Source organism: Zootoca vivipara, chromosome Z (genome assembly GCF_963506605.1).
Source record: "Zootoca vivipara chromosome Z, rZooViv1.1, whole genome shotgun sequence".
Classification (NCBI taxonomy): Eukaryota; Metazoa; Chordata; class Lepidosauria; order Squamata; family Lacertidae; genus Zootoca; species Zootoca vivipara.
In genome coordinates this window covers 12,441,107-12,465,712 of record NC_083294.1, presented here as the reverse complement: position 1 = coordinate 12,465,712, position 24,606 = coordinate 12,441,107, and the positions used below count along the sequence as shown (strand labels likewise).

General features: G+C 43.8%; 1 protein-coding gene across 5 annotated transcripts in view; it reads right to left on the bottom strand.

Moving 5' to 3' along the window:
- The window catches only part of NUP214 (nucleoporin 214), an 84,689-nt gene that overhangs the window by 13,726 nt on the left and 46,357 nt on the right, over positions 1–24,606 (bottom strand). For 4 of the 5 annotated variants that reach the window (XM_035112652.2, XM_035112650.2, XM_035112653.2 and 1 more), the window contains exons 26-31: positions 14,925–15,033; positions 10,958–11,066; positions 8,409–8,470; positions 5,743–7,515; positions 3,273–3,343; positions 1,743–1,899 (exon numbers count right to left, since the gene is read on the bottom strand). In XM_035112652.2, coding sequence (XP_034968543.1) covers positions 1,743–1,899; positions 3,273–3,343; positions 5,743–7,515; positions 8,409–8,470; positions 10,958–11,066; positions 14,925–15,033 — 2,281 coding nt within the window. The remainder of the gene's footprint in view (positions 1–1,742; positions 1,900–3,272; positions 3,344–5,742; positions 7,516–8,408; positions 8,471–10,957; positions 11,067–14,924; positions 15,034–24,606) is intronic. The other variant, XM_035112651.2, reaches the window with a different exon arrangement.

Here is a 24,606-nt window from a genome sequence, read left to right as displayed (position 1 = left end):
CGACTGCTTCTGAATCAAATTAATGGTCCAAAAGTGCTTAGTGGCGGGAAAGCATTTTAAGCAGGTGACAAAATGTCAAAACTGTAGGTATCCATCTCATTTCAATAGGAACAAGGTTCCAAAATACTGGCGCCACTACATTAAAAAGCCTTAGGATGCATTGGAGTGAAATCAGGGAGGGGAACCTTTTTCAGAACAAGGGCTACTTTCCCTTCTGGACAACCATCCTGGGGCCACATGCCAGGGTGGGGCAGGGCCAGTGGCAAATGTGGGCAGAACAACGAATGGCAATTCTGCCTTTGTACAGTAGGCTAGTTTCTACACACCTTCACATACACAGACACCTCTCTATCCTCCATCAGGGCAAGCAACAGGCGTGATCAGAGTTCAAGGACACATTGCAGCCAGGCAAACACACTCAAGGATGGTGTGAAGTAGGGTTGGTGTGGGGTGGGGCCTTGGGAGAGTTAAGAGTGCTGAGGGTTGTTAAGTGACCCTTTTTTCCCTCCTGGAGTGGTTTTTACAATCAATCTTTCTTCCCAGGGACCTCTGTAGCTCTGTGAGGGGGGGGGACAGAAGTCTCCTAACAACTCTCAGCACCCTGAACAAACTACAGTTCCCATAATTCTTTGGGGGAAGCCACAACTGTTCAAAGTATGGTGAGAATGGGGCCTTTGGCAAAACAGAAACGGAAACACAACACAAAAGTTAAAACACCTCTAAAAGGCCTGACAAGGACCTACCTCACCTCCAGCAGGAGAGGGGCCCAGAGAAGGGCCTCCGGTGCAGAAATTGAATACAAAAGCAGGTTTATGTGTGAAGAGACACCTAAATGGTACATGGGTCCTAAGCTGCTTATAGGGACACTGAACTGAGCCCATGTGAACCAAGATTTGAAATCACAAACCCAGGAGGCTCCATAACTAATGGTTGGCCACCAAGCAGACTTGATCTCCCAACCACCTTCACTTCCAAAATCAATTCCCAGCCCCACCCTGGGCTTCGTTGCTGCTGTGAAAGCCAAAGGATTCTGGTTGGCCTAGAACAAAGGTCAGCAAACTTTTTCAGCAGGGGGCTGGTCCACTGTCCCTCAGACCTTGTGGGAGGCCGGACTATATTTTTTGGGGAAAATGATGCAAGAGCACCACGAGCCCCGGTGGCTGCTTACCTGTGTCTTGTCAGGGGCTGGTGGAGGTGGCGGAGGGATGGGCATCGGGTGAAAGGGCTCCGGAGAGGGGCTGTTTAAAATGGGAGCTGCTCGAGCGCTGCTGCTGCTGGCACCAACAAAGCCCAGCCCCCTTCCTCCTCTAGACAGGGCGGGGAGAAGCCAGGAGGGAGGGAGGGAGGGAGGAGGTGCCGCCGCCGCCGTGTGAGGGAGAGGGAGGGAAAGAACGCGCGTGCTGGCAATCCACATGGCGATTCCTGGACTGCTGCAGGCCGGATCCAGAAGTCCCCAATTGAGCCTTAGTTTGCCAACCCATGGCCTAGAAATTAGTTCCCTGGTCCACACCAGTTGATCCCCTGCTTCCACCATCCATGCAAACAGATTCAATTCATAAAGTGCTCCACTGAGGGGGGAGTTCTACACGGGATAGGTCATTCACATAAGGAGATGACACATGGGGGATGCAGGTCTTGCAGCATTGGGGGGGGGGGGGAGAACACCCTGTGTGAATCGGCCAGTTCTGAGGAACAAAGATGGAGTGGCTATGACACTAAACACACGACTTGGCAGTACTTACTTTGGGTAGCCTGGGAACCAAATCCCCCACCGGTGGCGCTGAAAGGGTTCTTATTTGCGGCCTCATGGCTTGGCTTTCCTCCTAGGCCACTGAAGAAACCACCACTTCTCCCGCCGCTGCTTCCAGACCCAAAGAGACCCCCTCCAGAAGAAGTCTGCTGTGAGGAGGAACAAAATGTGGGGGAGAACTATTTTCACTGGCTTGCAGGTACACAGGGGTCAGCTTCCATGAGGACTAGAAGCATTGCTCAAGCAACCCTGCAGACTTGGGCTAGGATCTGAAAAATGTTAGCGGGCTTGGAAATTCTCCGACCCTATATTTATTTTAGATACTTATATACTGCTTTTACATACAAAAAAATTGGCAAAATGTATATAGCATGATTTTCAAAAGTTATTTGTTAAAGTGGACTACAATTAAAGGAAAAGAAAGTCACAATTGTTATTTTTAAAATTGCAACAGAAGATAAAACACACACAAACGCATGCACATAAAAACATTCCTGAAAAGTTTTGACAGCTTATTTAAAAGGGGTCAGTCTCTAGGACTGACTGTCCCGAAGCTGGAAACAGATTCCAGGGTTTAGGTACCACCACCAAAGAGTTACTGCTTGGTATTATCTGCTAACCTGACAGATGAATGGGATGGGACAGCCATGGAATTAGAAAGGCAGTATTAAGTAGACAATGTGTTCGACTTCATCTGTACCTCTGGAGAATTGCAGTGGGCTATAGACACTTGAATACTCGCAAACTGCGAAGGGCAACATATTTCCTTCCGTCTTCTAGGCTCTTCCTCCCCCTACTCTGCTAAGCACACAGGAGTCATCTTTTATAGGGGAAGGAATCTGAATCCTGTGTGATTAGCAAAGGGGGAGGCGGGGAAGGAGCCAGCCAATCAGTTCCTGCAAGCTGAGAGATTAGATTTTGGGGAACAGATTTAAGATGATAAGAAAAGCCTGCTGGATCAGGCCAGCGGCCCCTCTGGTGCAGCATCCTCTTCTCACAGTGGCCACCCAGTTGCCCCAATGGGAAACCCACAAGCAGGACTTAAGCAAAAGAAGCAACTCTCTCCTTCCTGGGCTTCCCAAAAACTCAGCAACATCACTGCTTCAAACAGCGAAGGCAGAGCACAGGCATTTTTTCATGGTCAGGTGAGCTAGGATATAAAAGCTCATGTGGTCTTTAAGGTATCCTCGACTCATATTGCTCTGCACTGTATGAAGCACTTTCTTGCATGTCCCTGAATCGACCACAATGCAAATCTACGGCAGGATGAACCAAGGTAGTGCCCTCCAGAACATTGTTGGATTCCAGCTTCCAGCAGCCCCGGTCAGGATGGCCAGTGGCCAGGGGATGATGGGAGGCAGAAGACAAGCAGCATCCAGAGGGCAGCACATTGGCTAATCCTGATCTACGGTCTTGGAATATATAAACCCCTAAGGGGGATTTCCCCTGCTCTTCCCACCAGAACCAAGCACAGGGTTTTTTGCCCATGAAGAAGCGTGACGATAAGTTTAGAAAAGGTTACCTGGCCAAAGAGGTTCCCGCTGGTGTTGCTCGCTTGCCCAAACACAGGGCCCGGGCTGCTGGAGCCAAATGCTGGACATGGGAGAAAAAGAAAGAAAAGAGGGCAGGGAGAAAGAGTCAGTATTTAGACACAAGACAAATGAGAACTGCTGGACTAGAACCAAATATATGAGTTTGAGGGCAGAAGTCAGTCTGGATGATGCCCTGAGTCCCTTCCAAGTATTGGGATCCTGTGTCTGGGGTAGAATGCATGAGAGCAAGCTTGTCCCTTTGTCCAGGCTAGGGGTTGCCAAAGTGGGAAGCTGTTATCACTGGATCAAGTTCATCTATTTTGTTGAATGAATTAACCTAAATATTTTTAGTTGTCTTTTGAACAACTCTGCCATTGATTGAATTGCACTGTGTTGTCAATGCAAATTCTGAATAATGCTTTTCATAGGGTAGGGAGCACTAGGGATGAGTTTATGGAACCAAGGGGGAAGTGGCCTGAAAGACTTTGGGAACCACTGGACTATGCTAGCTGAGGCTGATGAGAGCTGTAGTCCAAACAGCCAGGTTAGCTGGGAGATACAATCCAAAGTGTCTAGAGGAGAACACCCTCTAAAGTGTCTACAGGATAACACCCAGCCTTCTGAGTAATACCTCCCCCCCCACCATCTGACTATATGTAAGGGTCTGGGGACTTCTGCTTCAGTGTATCTGAAGAAGTGTGCATGCACACGAAAGCTCATACCTATGACAAACTTAGTTGGTCTCTAAGGTGCTGCTGGAAGGAATTTTTTAATTTTGTTTAGAGGAGAACAGGTCAGTGAAGGAGACCATAGAATATAGACTTACGTGTGTGTGGAATGAGGAGGCCTTGCTAGAAATGCTACTGCCATGTCACGTTTGTAGGAGGTGCACTGATGTGTGGCAGGCTATGGAACATCCCCCCTTACGAGTTGAGTGTGACCCCCTCCTTGTATAATTTTTCACAAAAATGTACCTCTTTGCCCAGGTCTTTTGAAAGGAAGTGGGGAGGAGAGAGGACTGTGCCATAGCTCAGTGGGGTTCAGCACCTGCTTTGCATGCAGAAGGTCCCAGGTTCAATCCCCAGCCATATCTCTGGGAAGGGCTGGGAAAGACTCCCTTGCCTAAGATGCGGGAAAGATGTTCCCAGCCCATGTGGACACCACTGATCCCCTGATCAGTATACAGTAGCTTCCTACATTTAGCAATGTCATCATGGGCTCAACATGTTGCATTAAGCCAGGATAGGCAACGTGGTGCCCATTGTACATGGATGAGCTTCAACTCCCATCACCTCGCCTTTTCTCCCAAAAAGTAAAAATACTGAGCAATGCTGAGGTTCTAAAATCTTGGAGGAATTAAAAAGGCCTGGATTTCCATTAAATACATCTCAAAATGGCAGCAACTGCTAACTGAGTCCTAGCCGAGGACTCAGATTTCCTTTGTGCGAGAAGGATCTAGAGCTGTGTTAATCACCTGTTCCCGTGAAAAGATAATGAAGTGTTTGTATTAAAAAGAATTCCCCTGCTTACTTCAAAATGCACACCCTGCCATCAAAACTAAGGCACTTTCCTGTAATTAAGGCCCCTTTCCTGTAGGCAGGGCTCACTTATGCCTATTAAAAATATTTTGTCCTGGTAATTAGCATGGTGGTGGTGGGGTGTTCTTTCTTAAATGCGCATCTTGTATATTGAAACCTAATTAGTTTTCTACCTTTGGGCACTGTGATCTATGGGGAAAGCTCCCTTCGCCCCATCCCCCTGCTTTGATTTTGGGGACTGGAGTGTCTTGATGGCTCATGCCCTGGGCGTCCCCCATCACCTTTCCTGTACATTACAGGGGCCTCCAGGCAGAAACTGCATTTCCAATTCTTTCAGTGAGAAAACTAAAAATGTCCCGGATCATTGATATTTCTTCTGAAAACTTGGAGGTTTTTAAAGTCACCTTTTAAATTTTGTGTGATACCATTTAAGGTGCCACAGGACACCTCATGGGAACACAGGAAGAACAGCAGAAGCTGTTTTATTTGGAGTCAGATCATTGGTCTTTCAAGCTCAGTACTGTCTACACTGACTGGCAGCGGCTCTCTGGGGTTTCAGGCAGGAAGTCTTTCTCAGCCAGCCCTGGGGAATGAACCTGGGACCTTCTGCATGCAAAGCAAATGTTTCACCAATGAGTCATGAACCGTTCCCTTAACAAATAAAGATTCTAGTCCTCATGGATCTGAATGAAGGGCTGAATTGAACAGAACCATAGGATGCTGTCTTGTAACTGAGCCAGCTCAACCAGCTCAGTACTGTCCACACCGAGTCTCATCATCTCTCCTGACCCAACATGGAGATTGTGGGTATTGAAGCTGAGACCTTCTGCATGCAAAGGCAGTCCCTCTGCCACTGAGCTAGGGCTCTTTCCTCTCCCGCTTAACCCATTACCCCTTGGTCCCTCTGCACATGCCTTCTTACCTGAAGCTTGACAGAAACTGAATCCAGCCGAGGATGTTGGGGTGGTGGCGGCGGCGGCGGCGGCAGCGCCCCCAAAGACGGGTGCCCCCTGCCCGAAGCTGGAGCTCTGCCCAAAAGCCAGGGTGCTGCTTTGGCCAAAGAGGCCGGTGCCTGCAGTGGCCGCAGGCTGTCCAAAAGTGAAGGAGCTGGTGGTGCTTGTGCTGGATGGTGCCCCGAAGACACTCCCACTGCTGGATGCAGGGGTGGTGGAAGAAGCCATCTGCCCAAAGGCGGGGGCAGCCCCGAAGGCTGCCTGGTTGAAGGTGAACCCACTTGATGTGGTGGCTGGCTGGCCGAAGGCGGGGGCTTGGCCAAAGACTGGCTGAACAAAGCCTGTGGAGGTGGTGGCACTACCAAAAGCGGATGTACTGAACCCGGGAGTCGCCGCCTGTGTGGTGATGGTGGAGGTGGATGGCGGCGGGGTGGCAGGGGGCTGGTTAAATGGAGAAGGTGGCGCTGCTGCAGAGAGCTGGCCAAAGATGGGGGGCATGGAAGGGGTCGCTAAAGCCTCAGTTGCAGGTTGGCTGAAGGCTGAGCCAGAAGAACAGGTGGCAGGGGGCTGTGCAAATACAGAAGGGGCAGAGACATTGGCTGTGAACGCAGAGGTGCCAGTGGCCGGGGTCTGGATGGACACACTTGGGCTACAGGAAGCTGGAAGCGCTCTGGTCACCACTTCGGCAGGCTGAGAGGCCATGTTTGCTGAAGGCAAGGTTGCTGGAGTGTGCTGGTCCAGAGAGGTTGCCACAGAAACCACCTCAGCCTTTGAATCAGTAGGAGAAGTGGGGGGGACGGCTTCTTTGGCAGGTGCTACTGTTCCCGCTGCTGCCACAGCAAGATTGATTGCATCCACCTCTTCCAACGAAGGTGTGGCCAGAGCAGGAGGATCTCGAGGAGGTTCTGGAGTATGGACCTGGGGCTGGGCCAGCGGCTGCATTCCTCCAAGCTTGCTGGCATCACTCTGAGGCAGCTTCTCAGGGCCTGGGGAGGTGCTGGCATCTTCCTCTCCTTTACCTGTTGGTGTGGTGACCACAGCAGTTGGAGCTGAACTCAACAGACTTCCAAATGACAGAGTAGCGGTTGCCGCTGGTGCCGAAGAGGGTGTTGCCGTTGTGGCATTTGCTGGCTGAATCCCAAGTGCGAATGTTGACTTGGCACTCCCTGCAGGCGCTCCGAGGCCAAAGAGAGCAGGAGACCCTGCGTTGGCCAATGGGACGTTGCTGAAGATGGTGCTGGCAGACGTTGATGTTAAGCTGGTTGTCATCACAGAGGCAGCAGCCTCTGTTGGCTTACTGACCTGCAAAGCGCTTCCAAGAGTAAACCCAGGAGGTGCTGTGCTTGCTTTTGCTGGCTGTCCACCTGTGGCATTAACAGGTGGAGGTTTGGTAGTGGCAGCCTTGGAATTCTCATCGGCTTGACCGACTCTTAACCCAGAGAAACTCCCAAGGGTCTCCCCAGCAGCAGTGCCCTGGAAGAGGTGATCTCCTTGTTTCAATGGAAGCCCTTCCAGTTTCCCAGAGGTTGAGAAAGGGACAGAGGCCACAGGGGCGGAGGTCACCTGGCTGTTTGCCGGGCATGGATCTCCTGAGCCACTGCTTGTCATGGGGGCTCCTGGAAGACTGGACGGTTTTGCAGACCCAAAAGTGAAGGAGCTCTCCAGGGGGGTTCCAAATTTCACGTTCCCGCCAAGGGGAAAGGCATCAGGCTGGCTCAGCTGTTTTGGAGGAGAAGGTATTGCTGCCAAGGCAAAAGAGAAAGACACAAAGCAAATAAATTTCAAAGGCAAGGTTCACTAATCACTACCACCCAGCTCCAAAGCAGCATAAACCCTGGAATTCATATCTCAGTGGTAGATCATCTGTTTTGCCTGCAGAAGGTCCCATGTTCAATCCCAGGCAGGGCTGGGAGAAACTCTGCATCAATCACTGGAGAGTCACTGCCAGTTAGTGCAGACAATACCATGCTAGGTGGACCCTAACAGCTCAGCTCAATCAAAGGCAGTTTCCTATGTCCCTCTGCTCAGTTTGTTGAGTTGTGTGTTGTTTGGTTTAACCTCAAAACCCTTTCCCCCTTCCTCTTCCAGACCATCAGTTCCACAGTCTGTTACATAAACCACCCACCAACTTCTGGCAAACTGCAGCTATAGATCAAGTCAACCAGGTATTCCCAGTCTCTTGAAACATTTGCTTCTGTTTACTCCTTTCCTATTGCATATATCCAGGGAGGTTTGTGCTTAGTGGTAGAGCATATTCTTTGCATGCAGAAGAGCCTAGATTCAACATCCAGCATACCCAGATAAGACGAAGGCCATCAGGCAGCTGACTACAGGAAAGGGCCCCGAAGAGCTTCTTCTTCTCAAAATTAACAAGACTGGATTATATGAGGAATGATGGAAGTTTTGGCCCTCCAGATGCTGTTGAGCTTCACCATCCCTGACTGCTATGGACATGCTTGCTGGGCCTGATGAGACTTGTGGTTCTGCAACATCTGGAGGGCTAAAGGTTCCTTATCCCTGGATTAGAGAGGGAAGGAGATGTGGCTGTGCCAGCAGGACTAGAGAAGATTTCCCCCCCAGCATGAGGGCCACGTTCTCTTCAAAATGCACACCCCATTTTAAAACAAAAACTCACCTTCTACTGGAGGGACAGATGTTCCAAGAGAGGAGAGGATTGCATCAAGGTTAACTTCAGGTCTAGAAGACAAAAAACAAAAAAAAACAAAAACACACACACATATATTAATGTACAATACTTGGCCTTTTCGAAAAGGGAAGCAGAAGATTTGGGGGGGGGAGGGAAGAAGGTACATGGGTATACACTACATATTTGTTCCAGTTAAACATCATGGCTCTCACTAATGGAGGATGCCAAGAGTTCCCTACCTACCTGCACTATGCATTGTCTATTAGCACTGTGTTCCTTTTTGGGGGGTTTTGTGGCTCTATATGCCACCCAAGTATGCGCCGGTGAGTGGCCAAACAGATCTAGTCATCATCATAATTTTTAAAAAGAGAGTCCTGTTTAACAACTGTGCCACCTTCCTCTCCATTTAGGCTTATCCCTAAAAGCAATGAGATAATGAGCTATTCCACCTGAACTGCATGACAAGATGAAAGTGTTCGCTGAACGACCCCTCCATATATAAATTAAACATGTGCATGGTTACTTAATTTGCACAACACATGCACAGTGCAGAATTTCAGCTTCTCCTAATTCACACATCGTGGAGTCTGGGTTCCTAATTCCCCGTGACCCCTTCCCATCTGAATCACGCATGGGAGAGGATTTTTGCTGAACTATAATTCCTGCCATCCCTGGCTATTGGCCATGCTGGCTGCAAAGGCTGGTGGGAATTGTAGTTCAGCAACCGCAACCCTGATCTAAATGGTTGTTCCCCAGGTCTGATTATAATGCGATGGAATGAGAACTGCCTACCCCATGGTGACCTTCTCCATGTGACTGCTTATGCAACTGAAGCCTCCAGATGGCAAAAGGACAATTTAGTCACCTCCATGAGCATAGATTACAGGCGTTCCCTCCCTAGCCATAAAAGCTACATTATGGCTAACTGGGCCACTGCATCTTTTCCAGCTTCCATGCTCTCAGGTGGACCAGAGATTCAACCCCTCCATGGGTGCATTTCTATGCCTGGATCTGCATGAAGGCTTTTGATTTTATATTTTATTTTATATATCCAGTGCTGCAGGTTGCAGGGGAGGCTAGCCTGGGCAAATGAGGCACTGCCCTTCAGTCAGCCCCCACCTGTGCTCTGTCATTGTTTGTAAGCCACTTGGGGATTTATTTGAATGGAAAGCAGCATAGAAATACAATACTGTAAATCAAATCAGTGTTGCCCCTTGCAGATCACAGCTGGGAGGACTCAGCTGGCTCTGCCTTGTCATTGGCTCTGGTGCCGCCTACTGTTGGGCTCCTGACCTGCCAAACCCACCAGTCTCAACACACACCAGTGGCTACTGGCAGGTTGACCAATGCACCGTGAGACATGCAAAAGGACTACCGTTAGGGCTAGTGCCATTATGGAGAAATCGGCTTACAAATATTGTCCAGAATTCTGGTGGTGGCTGGTAATGAGATAGAATGTCGTGTGTTTGTGGGTTTTTTTTTTGTTCTTCTGAACCCTTGTCAACAAGAGCCAAGGGCAGCCAAACCAGGATAGAAGGCAGGTTGTTCACTTGAGCAACAGTTCACTTGAGCGTCATCTCTACCTCCCATGTAGTGCACATAGGCTGCAATCCTGGCCATGCCTATTCAGAAGCACTGGATTTCATTGGGCTTATTCCCAAGTGGGGTGAAGGCTCTGGTCTTGCACCCTATATTTGCTCCGAGGAGCTCAAGGTGACAGCCATGACTCTCCCACTTTAATCTCACAACAATCCTGCAAGGTAGTACTGAAGGTTATTCCCCGGGTCCTCAATCTAGTAGTCTAATGCAGCCTTTTACCAACCAGGTGCTCCCCAGCTGTTTTGGACTACGACTCCTACCAGCATGGGGCTGATGGGAGCTCTAATCCCAAACAGCTAGAGGACACCAGGTTTGCCACGGCTGCTCTAAACCAGGGGTCCCCAGACTTACCGAGCGGCGGGCCGGTGCCCGCCGCGCCGACCGCGCGGTGGGCCGGACTGCAGGGGAGTGCGCGCGCAGCGGGCCGGAGGGCGGGGGAGTGCGCGCCCGTGCGCATGCGCACACGCACACGGGCGGGAAAAAATCGGCGAAAATCGCTTGTGCGCATGCGTATGGGCCTCCCCCGACCCGGAAGTGCACCAGAAATGACCTCTTCCGGGTCGGGAGAGGCCCGTACGCATGCGCACAAAGGATTTTCGGCGATTTTTTTGCCGATTTTTCAGATCGCCGCTGCGCCGCGCGCCGTGAGAGCGGGCGGCGGCAGCGGGCGGCGGGGGTCGTCGCGGGCCGGATTGGAAGGCCGATTGGGCCGCATCCGGCCCGGGGGCCGTAGTTTGGGGACCCCTGCTCTAAACAATCCTTGAACTAAGAGACCAGGGTGGCCTTCATTGCTCAGCCTAACACACCTCTCAGGAATATAACCACCGCATTACACTGACTCTCTGAAAAATGATCATGTGTCTTGCTGTTGCTATATAAAACACCAGTGCTACCAAGGGACATCAAAGAAACGAAAACTGAAAGACGTCCATACATACACAGAGGTGGTAAATGTGAACGCTTTGTTGAACTGGGCAGCTGTTGATGGAGTGGGCGTAGTAGCAGCAGCAGAAGTCATGGATGCTGGTGTCTTCAGAGGGGCTTGCCCTGGGATTGTAAATACAGCACAGAGTTATACACACACCATAGATAGAAGGGAGTGGTCAGTTTTCCCAGGACAAGTCTTTTTGAGTTACTATGTTTTATACCCCACCTTTCATCCAATTATTTAAAGATGAAGCAGGGACATTCTGCATGCAAAGCAGATGCTCTGCCACTGAGTTATGGGCTCTTCCTGCGACTTGCTGCGTTACCTCCCAAGCCAGAATGGGCCGCAAGAAGCCCTCCCCCTTTCCTGAAGGCAAGTAATGACAGAGGAGCTAGTAACACTCTGGCCTAAGACAACAAATTCTGGGCAGAGAGCTCTGAAAACTGGCACTGAGTGGGTGGGGGCAGAGGGAGAGATTATATGACTGAGCTCCAATAAGCAGATCAAGCAGCTTTCCATAAATGTATCCGCTTAGCAAGCCTTTGCCCCACTCCGACTCCATCCCCACTGGAAATATGAACACATATTCACCTGTGAGAGACTATACTTTAGAGAAGTTATAAAGGGGGTGAATGCATGAATGGTGTGACGTGTGTGAGAATTGGGGGGAGAGTGTGAGAGGGAGAAGGAATAAATCAATAAATGAATCAATAAATAGTATACAGGTGAAACTCGGAAAATTAGAATATCGTCGAAAAGTGCATTAATTTCAGTAATGCAACTTAAAAGGTGAAACCATTATGTGAGATAGATGCATGACATGCAAAGCAAGATATGTCAAGCCTTTATTTGTTATAATTGTAATGATTTGTCGTTAGGCGGGTCAATTATAAATGGAATGTAATTAATGAAATGTAATAGCGAGGTTTAATTTTGTATTATTGTAACTATTTGTTTTATTACTGTGGAATTTCCAAAAGAAAGCACTTGTAAAAATAAAAGAAAAATAAAAAACAGTAAGTTGCATTACTGAAATAAATGCACTTTTCAACGATATTCCAATTTTCCGAGTTTCACCTGTATGAGAAACAGAATGAACGAATGTTGGCATGGTGAGCATAGCTGCCAAGTTTTCCCTTTTCTCGCGAGGAAGCCTATTCAGCATAAGGGAAAATCCCTTTAAAAAGGGGATAACTTGGCAGCTATGATGGTGAGAGAAAGGATAGCGTGGCTCCGCCCCAAATTTGGCTACGGTCCTGCCCAACACCCTCTCTCCTGCGCCCCCGCATGCAGCCCTTGATGGACTACCCTACAAACAAACGTATCCCTTGCAGGGAGGAAGGTTCATAGAGGATAAGGCTATCAGTGACACCAGTCACAAAACCTATGTGCCACCCTCCGTTGTCAAGAGTCAGCATGCTTGTAGAATACCAGGTTGGCCACTGTAGGGAAAGGATGCTGGACTTAGGTGCCCCACCCCCACCCCTTGGCCTGATCCAGCAACCCGGCTCTGGTGTTCCCAACTCCTAAGTTCACATAAACCGTAACTGGCCTTCAGAACTGACTGGAAAGCATGGTCTGACCATGGTTTCCAATTCTGGGTTAATTCCCCTTCAGAGAAATGCCTGAATGCCCACACACACCAGAATCGCACCAAACCCCCTTTTTCAGGGCTGTTTGCAGGTTCCTTCCTTGCACGCCAAAAAAAGTATTGCCAGTGCCAGTAATAAAAATGATTTCAGTATGAGTGGTTACCTAACCAAAGCAAGAATCAGTCTGGATTGTGTATGCATTGAAAGGAGCAGTGGTGAACAGAGAGGCTGAAAGCCACTACCTCCCAAGAGGTAATAGCACTGTGTATTTTTATTTATTTATTTAACTGCATACAAAAGCTATCAAGAGACCTTGGGCAAACATCTCTCGAAATTGTCACCATAACAACAAATGTTCAAAATGTGGCAAGAGTGGGTTCTGCAAACTCTTGCAATGGCTAAGAGACTTAAGACTGCAAGGCTGGAAAGATGAACAGTTTATCACTCAGCGACTCAAGGATCTCACTGCCACGAACGGCTTACACTTACTCAATTTCATTTAGACACCTGTTTTGGGGCTGCTTATATTGATGTGTGCATTTACACAGCAAGATTTTTCTGTTGAAATTCCAAAGAAAGGGTTGCGTCCAGTGCTAATGCTGCTGAGAGCAGACCCACTGAAATTAATGGGCATGATTAACTTGGGTCCAGTAGTTTTAGTGGGCCTACTCTTGAGTAGGACTAGTGTTGGAAATAACGAAAACAGGTTTGTTTGTTTTTTAAAAAAAACCCACAATAACCATAATTATTTTAAAAAGGCAAGGAAAGTGCTGTAGGATTCAATATTCAACATTTCCAGCTTGCTCGTGATTTAAATCTGTCCTATTTGTTTAAAAATAAAAATGTCATTTCTGGTGGGGGATGAGGTCTGTTGCTTTTCACGTTCCACTTGTGAGCCTCACAGAAGCACCTGACTGAGCTCCACTGGAGAAAGAAGGCTGGATGAAATTGGATCCAGAAAGACTTTTTTTTAAAAAAAAAATCTTCACCCTGTGGTTGCTAGCATTTCAGGTTTTAAGTGTCATTACCTATTTACGTAGCCAAAAAGTCACAATCCCTGCACTTGAATGCCCAGAACTGTACACAGGATTCCTGTTGGTGATTGCATCACCGATTTGTACAATGACATTGCAACACAGTCAGTTTCATCCCTAATCCTGTTCCTAAAGATCCTGGAACCAGCCCTTTCAATGGCTACTACACCCTGGTGGCTGATGTCTTCATTGAGCTTATGCCACTATGGCCCCAAGTTCTTGCTCCTAATCAGTAACTGCCACTTCAGATCTCGTTAGCTGGCAGTACCCAATGTTAGTCCTACTCAGAGTAGACTCATTGAAAATGATGGGACATGACTGACTTGGGTACATTGATTTCAGAATGCCTACCCTGAGTAGAACTTAGCTGGATACTGTATCTACCTGGCTCAATTTCAATATTTGTTGAAATTGGGATACTTTTACCCCATGGTACATCATAATGCCTTGAGCAGGCCAAGTCCCTCTTCTTTCCCCCTCTATCTGCAATTTTCTGCCCCCGCAACAATACTCAGGGTAGACATTCTGAAATCAAGTTTCTACATTTCTGCTTAACTAAGGAGTCCTGGAAGAGTGTTGAAATCACGATTAGTTTTGGGGAAATGCCATTTCTGAACAGACAAGCACTCTATGTTAACACTATTAGGACGGGACCTGCAATGAACCACTGCTGGGTGGAACACTTCCATTCCTTCTGCTAGCCAGCCAGATCATACCCTTCCCCAGGTTATTCCATTCCATACTACACCCCCCCCCAACATTTTTCTGGTTTTCTCCTAAGGCACTTCACATTGGCCACTGTGCATGCTCAGTCCATATTGGGCTATTTTGGCTCCACTGATGGCTGGTTTTTTTGTACTTCTGTAAGCTATAAAGGGCCACCCCGTCAGGTTCTTGTTCGTTGGTGCCTCTACTTTGGCTACAGTCCTATTATCTCTCAGCAATCAAGTTTACTATTAGAAGGAGAGATGGCGGATCCTCTGGTGCTTTCTGCTTCTCGCTCTGGGTTGTATCCAAGCTTCACCTGTTGGAGTAGACCCACTGAAATTAATGGATCCGAATTAGTCACATCCATTAACTACAACAGGTCTACTATGAGTAGGACTAGCACTGGTTTCCTACTCTTTGGATCCCCCTTCCTTTAAATATTAAGGCAGGTGGCATCTCCAGTGTCTTTTGGAACCTACTGAAGATAAGTCTTCTTCCCACAAGCCTTCTGCATACAGATCTTTCCCAGTTTGCATCTGCTTAAGAATTGTGTTTAGACCGTTTATCTTGTGTTTTTGCTGCTCTGGGCGCCTTTAGGAGAAGGGTAAGGATATCAATTTGAATAAGAACAACACAAACTGACCTGTGCTCTTTTTGCCAGCTGATGGCTGGCCAGGAGATGCCATAGTGACACTTGCCACGGAAGCAGAGCTAGGTGGAGACTGCACCTTAAGTAAGCTTGGTGAAGGTCCCTAAAACAAAAACAAAACAAAACAAAACACAATAGTAGTTAGGCCAAGAAGCATGCAAGGAAGGATAAGGGCTTGAGAGATGGTGCACTCTAGGCAAGAAAAAACTACAGGCAGCGACCATTTTGTGCATACGGTGGTGCCTCGCTAGACGAATTTAATTCGTTCCACGGGTCTTTTCTTATAACGAAAAATTCATCTAGCGAATCCCATAGGAATGCATTGTTTTTGGTTTTTTTTGCCCATAGGAACACATTTATTGAATTTCAATGCATTCCTATGGGAAACCGCGATTCACTAGACGAATTTTTCGCAAAACGAATTCGTCTAGCGAGGCAACCTCCACTAGAAAAAACCTTTCGTTAAGCGGAAATTTCGTTAAGCAGGTCATTCGTTAAGCGAGGCACCACTGTATCTGATTGACGCGCGACCACCGACTAGAAAAGCTAACCAACAAACTGAAAATAACACGGAGACAAATAAAAGACGATGCCTTCACCCTGGTGTGGCTCCCCTTTATTACACACACAGCCCAGGAAGACAACAACAAGAACGTACCAATAGCATAAGAATCAAGATGGCTAACTTGACCCAGCAACCCCTCCCTCTCATACACATGCCAGCAAAACTCACTGCAGCCAACTGAAGGCAACCAACCATGCCCTAGGCCCCACAACCTCTCTCAATCCCAATGAAAACTAGTAAGTGAATAAAAAGAGAACCTACCCAAGTGACACAGACACAGAAATCCTGCACATACACTATGTAAAAGAATGAAAGTCTACCACCCTCTACTCTCTCCCCACCTCATTTCAGATATGATAGATCTGTAGAAAGGACTGAAGATTGAGGAAATCTGAAGATCTGAAGATTGAGGAAATTTATGTACTTTTGTAACCAAATAAAATAAAAACCCTTTGGAAAGAAAAGTGGGAACATATGTGAACTAAGGGGTTTAAAAATTACGTTGTGTTACAATCCTAAAGAGAATTTGTATAAAATGATATTTGGTATTAACTCCTGAAAAACTATTCAGAATGCATAAAGATGTTTCAAACGTTTGCTGGAAATGCCAAGAACATGAAGGGACATTTTTTTATCATGCCAGTGGACATGTAAAAAAGCTAAGAAATATTGGCTGCAAATACATATATACATACATGCATACCTAAATAAATATATACAGCAGATTTTAAAGGCTAATATTCAATTTAAGACAGAACTTTCTCTCTTCGAGCTAATGGATACACAATTAGAACAGGATTATGGAAGGTTACTCCAATATATGATTACAGCAGCAAGTGTGCTTTACGAATAATGATGGGAAGATACAGCACTACCCACTATAGAAGGATGGCTGATAAAATTATTAGGTATGGCTGAGATAGTAAAGTTAATTAGAGAGAGAGAGAGAAAATATTTCTGGCATTTGTCAGAAATTTGTATGATAAGAAAATTAGGGCTGCCACACACCTGGATTTTCCTGGACATTGCCAGAATTTCAAAGGTGGAGTTGATGTCAGGGGTGTGTGTGGTATTCTGAAATGTGGTGCTTTGTAGTTTGTTGGGGGGGAGCTCAACAATTTTGGGGGTTTCCTTTTTTTAAAAAAAGCAACACAACTTTCGGGGTGTCCTGGTTTTAACTTTTTGAAATATGGCAACCTTACAGAAAAATGAACTTGTAATATCAGGATTTGAAGATAGAAAAAGTACTGGTTTACAGAACACAGAATGGTTGGATTTTAACAAATGAATATCCTATGAAGCTTCAGGACAAAGAACTGGAAGTTATTTTACTCTTTTCTATGTTTCTTTAGGTTTTTCTCTCTTTCCCCTTTCTCTTACTTTCTCTCTCTTTGTCTCTCCTCTTCTTTTTTCTTCTTTCTAACTTTGTTCTTTTTTAGACTAAGTATATTATAAAAAGATACTTTGCAATTGGTATGTATTTTTGTTTATCTATGAATGCCAATAAATAACTTTATAAAGAAAGAAAGAAAAGAAAGAAAAGAAAGAAAGAAAGAAAGAAAGAAAGAAAGAAAGAAGCTTTCTGGGAAATGATTTATAATGAGTTTTAAAAAATGATGAAGATAACTTTTGTGGAAAAAACCAGAAGCTTTTATTTTAGATATAACTGATGGTGAAGTACCCAGCGAACAGGGAAAGAAAATATTTATGTATGCTACCACAACTGCTTGATTGATTTATGCCCACAGATGGAAGAAGAAACAGTTATGATAAAAGAAGATTGGCAATTAAAATTAATGGAGTATGCAGAAATAGTGAAACTCACCAGAAGAATAAGAAATCAAGAAAAAGTCTTTTAAAAATAGAGTGGGGAAATTTTATTGATTATTTGAAGATATACTGTAAAAAAATCAAATCAGTCCCATTAGTGGGGCTGATATAAACACATGCAGTAAGAGATAATAAAGTGGAAGAAGGGAAAATGAATATATTTGAATTGGATATGCAGTAATAAAAATATATAGAATAAGTAACCACAGAAAGGAGGGGAGGGAAGCCAAGGGGAAGGTAAATTAGATTTGTAAAGACTTTGATTTTCTTGTTTAAAATATATGTAAAAGGTGAAAATTAAAAATTAAAGAAAAAAAGAAAGCTTGAGTTTGTGTAGTCTGTAAGAGACTGAGTATTAAAAACCCTTCCTCATGGGGCTTACGAAAGGCAGTTGAAACAATGGGAGAAAATTGGCAAGTCACCCCAAAATTATGCCACTATTCAGTCCCATTTCCCAAACTGGATTGTGACATATGGAATGCTTTTAAGGGTTTGAAAATAGAATTAATCTGATTATGGTTATAATACAGAATAAATTTAAATAAGCTCCGAGGCTTGAGTTTTCTTACTTACGTTTTTCTGAAGTTTTCCCATGCCTTTCAGTTTGAAGGAAAAAGGAGGGTTAGTAATTTGCCTCCCTCCTTCTATACCAAACTCCTCCCTCACTGCTTTATGCTATCTTGCAGAAGAAGAAAATATTATTTTGACTAGCACTGTGCTAGGAAGCAAGCAGTTGGCAGGGAGATGTTCTCTTCCTTCGTCATAGTTTTAAACAACTTTGGCAACAAGTAGCTTACTTTCATTTTGTATTATTAACCTTTGCCTTTTGCTTTTTATTTTCTTTATTATTTTATTACTTTTTAACTGTTATGACCTGCTGCTCTCACCTACGCCTTTAAAATTGTATTATTATTATTATTATTATTATTATTATTATTATTATTATTATTATTATTATCACTATTACCTCAGCCATCTGGCTGGGTTCCCTCATTCACTCTGACAATTATAAAATGACAATTCTAAGCCGCAGCATTAAGGATAAGTTGTGCATTTGGAAACCTGTGTTTTAACTCTTTTAAATTGAAAAACTTACATTCTGTCCTTCAAAGCTCTACAGATATGCCAGTCTTGATTATAAGAATAGTTCAGCCTTAGCAACTTGCACAGTCATCAGGACAGAACAGCCAGAATTTGTTTTGCTGTGAATGAATGGGTTTTACACACACAAAAAGGAGGGAGGAATGAGCAGCAGCAATGCTGCTGCTAAAAACTGGATTAGGTTCTCCTTGCTTTAAAGCTAACACAGAGGCAACCGCTAACATATTTGTAAGAAACATTTGGCCAATAACTTTGTCAAAAAGGGACAGCGTGCACAGGCTAGAAAACTGCCAGTGGTGGAAGAGGCTTTGCCACTACAAAGAGTGAAGACTAGCTTGCTGCTAATGGGCCTATTCTTGCCCTTCAAAAGTCTTGTAAGCCTAATGCTAACTAGTGAGGCTTGTGGAATGAATGAGACTCTCTTGAAAGCCCCTGATAAACTCTGCTTTTAGTCTCCTGCTATTTCTTCAAGCTACAGGTGTCTGAAAAGTGGGATAATAATGAGGGCACAGAGATTTCTCTATCCAAAGGAGGGAAAACCCTCCTAGAATCACTGAAGGATCGTTGCCATTGGAACCTGGAGACTGGATCTATGTTCCCTTGCACCCTGAAACTGGACTGCTGCAAGTGCTCCTCGCTTCCCATGCTGTTGCCACAAGCGCCAGCCTGTTGTAAAAAGGTGCGTCCTCCTGATGGCCTCGAGACAACTGCGACTTGATGCTGGAGGCCAGGGACAAAGATCCTTCAAACTCGATTCCCCGGTGGAAAAGAAGAGGAGCAGGAGCTTAATGACACCTATCTGAACACCATAGATGTGTCTTCAGGTCAACTTGTGTGGGTCATACCATTCCTACCACCTGAGCAGAAGGAGCAAGCCCATTCCCTATATGTCTTGTTTTCTCCTTTGGATGCCCTATCACATGGATTGATCCAGAGAACAAAGATTGTCATCCTTCAGACAATTTTTTGGGCCTGAACAGAGCAATCCTTGGTTCTCATTCTGTTTTGTGCATTTCTTCTCAATTGGTTAGAGCATGGTGCTGATAACACCAAGGTTGCAGATTCAATCCCCAGTCTCCTTTCCACCTCTGTAATTCTATGATATTATTATTTTTCCTCACAGGGCTACATGCCTTCAGAAAACCTTTGGGACTTAAATATCTGATTCATGGACTCTGTTCCATAGCCCCCGCTTTGAATTGCTTATAGTTGTACTGTAATATTTTGAGTACAACATCCTAGGCTTACTTGTCATACTGTTATTGCTTGTTCTGTGTGTGATTTCTAGAGTTACAAAGGGCATCAGCAGGATGTAACCGAGACTGTAACGTTGGCAAGTAAATACGGTATTGTAGAGAAGGTATTAAAGAATTACACTCAGGCTGCATTAAACATGTGTCATGAATGCTGTGTGCACATAAGTTGAAAGAAAAATGAAGCAGAAAGCCAAAAAAGAAAGCGAAACAAATGGTTGGAAGTTTAAAGGAGAATTATGAATTCCAAAGCAAAGGTAAGAGGATTGTTGGATAATTACTGAAATTACAGTGGAACCTCATGTTACGGACAGGATCCGTTCTGGAGGCCCGTTCATAACACAGAACTGACGCAAGCCAAAGCGCCGCATCTGCGCATCCACAAGGTACTTCCAGGTTGCCTCAGGATGCAACACGAAAACATGTAACCTGAAGCGGACGCAACATGAGGTATGACTGTATAGAATGGAAATGGAAATGTGTGTGAGAAGACCTGAGCCCAGAGTATTGGACTTGAGCCCTAATATTTCCCTAACAATATACTATTAGTCACCTGCATAGGCCTGGTGGAATAGAATTATTTTCAGCAGGCATTTAAAAGTTGGCACAGAAGATGTCCACTGAATCTCCAGTGGCAGAGTGTTCCACAGGACTGGGCTGATGACACTAAAGGCTTGCTTTCTTGTTGTCATCAAACAAGCCTCACCAGCTTGGGGTATGACCAGACACATTCCTGCAGATGATCTCAGTGATCAAGCTGGGATATAAAGGATTAGGCAGCATCTTGCATCTATGCAGGTCAGGGCTTTGTAAATGGACCTTGAACCTGGCTTGGTAGTAGAGGGACAGCTAGTGCTAATGCTTCAACAGTGGTGTCATATGAGACAGGACATAAGAAGCTAAACTTATGTACCAAGTCAGGCGTTTGGGTCTATTTAGCTCAGTATTGCCTATACCAGGCATCCCCAAACTGCGGCCCTCCAGATGTTTTGGCCTACAACTCCCATGATCCCTACCTAACAGGACTAGTGGTCGGGGAAGATGGGAATTGTAGTCCAAAACACCTGGAGGGCCGAGGTTTGGGGATGCCTGGCCTATACTGACTTGCAGTGGCTTTTCAGGGGTTTCATTTTTTTTTCTTATTTTTTTTAAAAAAGCAAGTTTATTAATCCATTTAAAACATGACATAGAACAAAGGCATAAATGGCAAAAGTATAACACAAAAACATCCAATCTTATTAATCATGACCATTGCCTATATCTATGCAAATCTATGCAGATAAAAAAAAATACCCTTTCCCCTTCCCCCCTCCCCCTCCCCACTTTCTTTCTAATCCTTCCCTTACCATCCTCCCTCCCTCCCCTCTGTTACCCTCTTTCCATATCGTACATTATATATGTTATATATATACAACTATTTTAGAACACGAAGAGAGAGAGAAAGTCCAATAAAAATCCTTGAAACTATAAATGTTAACACCTTCCTGCCCTTTTCTAATGTATTCTTAAACTTATGCGAACGTACTACACCCAGTATATTTCTCTATTATACATGTCTAATACGTTCATTTTTCTTCATGCATCAAAAACCATGTACTGTATATAAATTTAGTTTTTCTTTCCCCCCTTCTTTCTGTTTAATCAATTATTACCAAATTCAGTGCACCTTTAGTATATTTTTGAACGTATAGTTTATATTTTATCCAATTTTCTGAGAAGTTTTTATGCGATTTGCCTTTCAGGTTGTTTGTTAATAGGGCCATTTCTGCCAATTCTTGTAATTTACTCTGCCAATCCGTCAAGGTGGGGGCTTCAGTCTCCTTCCACTTTTCGCTATCAATAACCTAGCGGCTGCGGTTGCATATAAAAATAGTTCTTTCAATGCTGTTGGGATCTCGTTTCCAATTATACTTAAAATAAACGCTTCCGGTTTCTTAACAAAGGTTGTTCCTAGCATTTTCTTAATTTCCTCATAGATTTGGTTCCAAAATATTTTAATTTTTTGGCAAGTCCACCACATGTGAAAAAGGTCGCCCTTATTTGCCCCACACCTCCAACAGGTGCTTGATGCATTTTTATATATTTTTGATAATCTATAAGGGGTCAAATACCACCGATGCTGGACTTTAAACATATTTTCTTTAATGGTATAGCTCGCTGTAAAGTTCATGTTAACCCTCCATAGTTGTTCCCAGTCTACCAACATAATGGGTCGCCCAATATCTTGCGCCCACTTTATCATATTGCTTTTTACAGCCTCCTCCATTACGTGGTAATATAATAATAATTTGTACATTTTTGATATAATTTTGTTATTATTGTTTATTAAATTAACTTCTAATTTTGATGGTTTTTTCTCGAATCCTAATTTCTTGTCTTTTATGAATAAATTATAAACTTGATGGTACTCCAACCATGTTGTAAAATATTTTTTAACTTCTTCATATTTCTTGATTGTTATTTGCTCATCCTTTTCTATTAATATGTTGTTATATGTTGTCCAGCATCTATTCATGTTTCTTTTCTTGACCGTTGTTGCTTCCGTTGGGGATATCCATTTTGGGGTTTTTGGTTCTAAGTATTTTTTATATTTCCCCCATGTTTTTAGTAAAGGATATCTTATTATATGATTATATGAATCGGGTGTCATGCCCCTCCAAATCTAAAAGTTCTGTATTGTTCAGTATGAACCATTCCTTTAACCATACGAAGCACACCGCCTCAAAATATACTTTTAGGTCCGGGAGACCGAACCCCCCCCCCTTTCCTTAATATTGATTAATACTTTATGCTTTAGTCTAGGTCTTTTCCCGGACCATATAAATCTTGATAATTCTTTTTGCCAATTATCTAAAAATTCTAATTTTCGTATAATTGGAATTGTTTGAAATAAGAAGAGTAATTTTGGTAACACATTTAGTTTAATTGCAGAGATGCGCCCCAGAAAGGACAAGTGAAGTCGATTCCACAATTCTAAATCCTTTTTTATTTCTCCCCAAGTTTTCCGATAATTATCTTCAAATAGGTTTATATTTTTTGGAGTAATCCAGATCCCCAGATATTTTATTTTCGAATATATCTTTAAATTTGTTGCTTTTTCTATATTCAATTGTTCCTCTTTTGATAAATTTTTGACTAATAGCTTTGTTTTTTCTAAATTTAATTTAAATCCCAAGACTTTCCCATACTCTTTCATTACTTCTAATACTTTATTTAAGCTTTCTGTAGGCTGTTCTGTAGTAATGATAATGTCGTCTGCGAATGATTTAATCTTATATTTGTTTTTCCCTAATATTATCCCTTTGATCTCTTCTTCATTTCTTATTTTTTGGCATAATACTTCCAGGGCTAATATAAAAATTAGTGGGGATAGTGGACACCCCTGTCTTACTCCTTTATTAATTTCGCATTTTTGTGACACCTTTCCATTTATTATGATTTTTGCTGTTTGTTTTGTATATATTGCTTTAATGTTGTTGTTGTACTGTTCTCCAAATTCCATATAGCACATTAATTCTTTCATGAATTTCCAGGAGACCCTGTCGAAGGCCTTTTCGGCATCGACCACCATTAAGGCAGCTGGTTTCTCTATCCGCAAATCTAAATATTCCAATATGTTGATTATATTTCTTGTGTTATTATGAATATGTCTCCCTGGTAAGAAGCCTGATTGATCCCTGTGTATTAGTTCATTGAGGACTTTTTTGGTCCTCTCTGCCAATATACTTGTGTACAGTTTGTAATCGTTATTTAGAAGAGCTATGGGTCTATAATTAGAAATATCTAAAGTATCTTTCCCTTGTTTTGGTACAATTGTAATGTAACTTTCTTTCCATGAGTTTGGCATTTTCCCTTGCTGTTGTATGTTATTCATTACATTTTTCAAAGGTTCTATCAATACCTCCTCTAATTTTTTGTAATAAAGTGATGACAAACCATCTGGGCCTGGAGATTTTCCTACTTTTGTATTTTTTATAGCCATTTGAATTTCCCGTGTAGTAATTGGGGCGTTTAGTATTTCTCTCTGTTCCTTTTTTAATTTTGGGAGCCCATTTTGCTCTAGATAATGTCTTATCTCTTCTAAGGTTTCTTTCTCTTATATAATTCATTATAGAATTCCCCAAAGCATTTTTCAATTTCTTTAAGGTCATTTATAATTTCCCCATTATTTTTTAATTTGTTTATTATTCTTTCATTCTCTTTTTTTTCAGTTGCCATGCCAAGATCTTTCCAGGCTTATTGGCTCCTTCAAAATATCTTTGTTTCATTAGTTTTAGTTTCCACTCCATTTCCTCACTTAATAGCATTGAATATTGGGATTGGAGTAATTTGATGTTTCTCTTTAACTCTACATTATCTGGTTTATTATAAAGGTCCTTTTCATTTTTTCTAATTTGTTCTATCACCTCTTGTTTCTTTTTTTCTTTTTCTTTTCTCTGAATTGTGTTTTGTTGTATAAAGTACCCTCTTAATACAGCCTTGCTGGCATCCCAAACAGTTTCTATATCCACTTCTTCTGACATGTTAAGTTTAAAATACTCTTTTAGTGTTTCTTTTGCCTTTTGTATAAACTGTTCATTTTTTAGGAGAAATTCATTTAGCCTCCATCTTGTTGGAGCTTCCCTATTCCCTTTTAGCCAGACCATAACTGCGTTGTGGTCTGAAAGCGTTTTTGGTTGAATTTCGGCTTTAAATTTTTTTAAGGTTAATTCTTTTGTTACCCAGATGGTGTCTATTCTTCCTGCTGAATTTTTCGGGTAGGAAAAGAAAGTATATTCTCTTTAGAATAGATTTTTACTTCTCCATGCATCCTCTAAACCAAATGTTTCTATTAGCTTAAAGAAAGTATTTGGTAATTTCATTTGTTTTTTTTCCCCGGTTTTAACTGATCGATCTAATTCTGGTGCTGTTACTCCATTTTGATCCC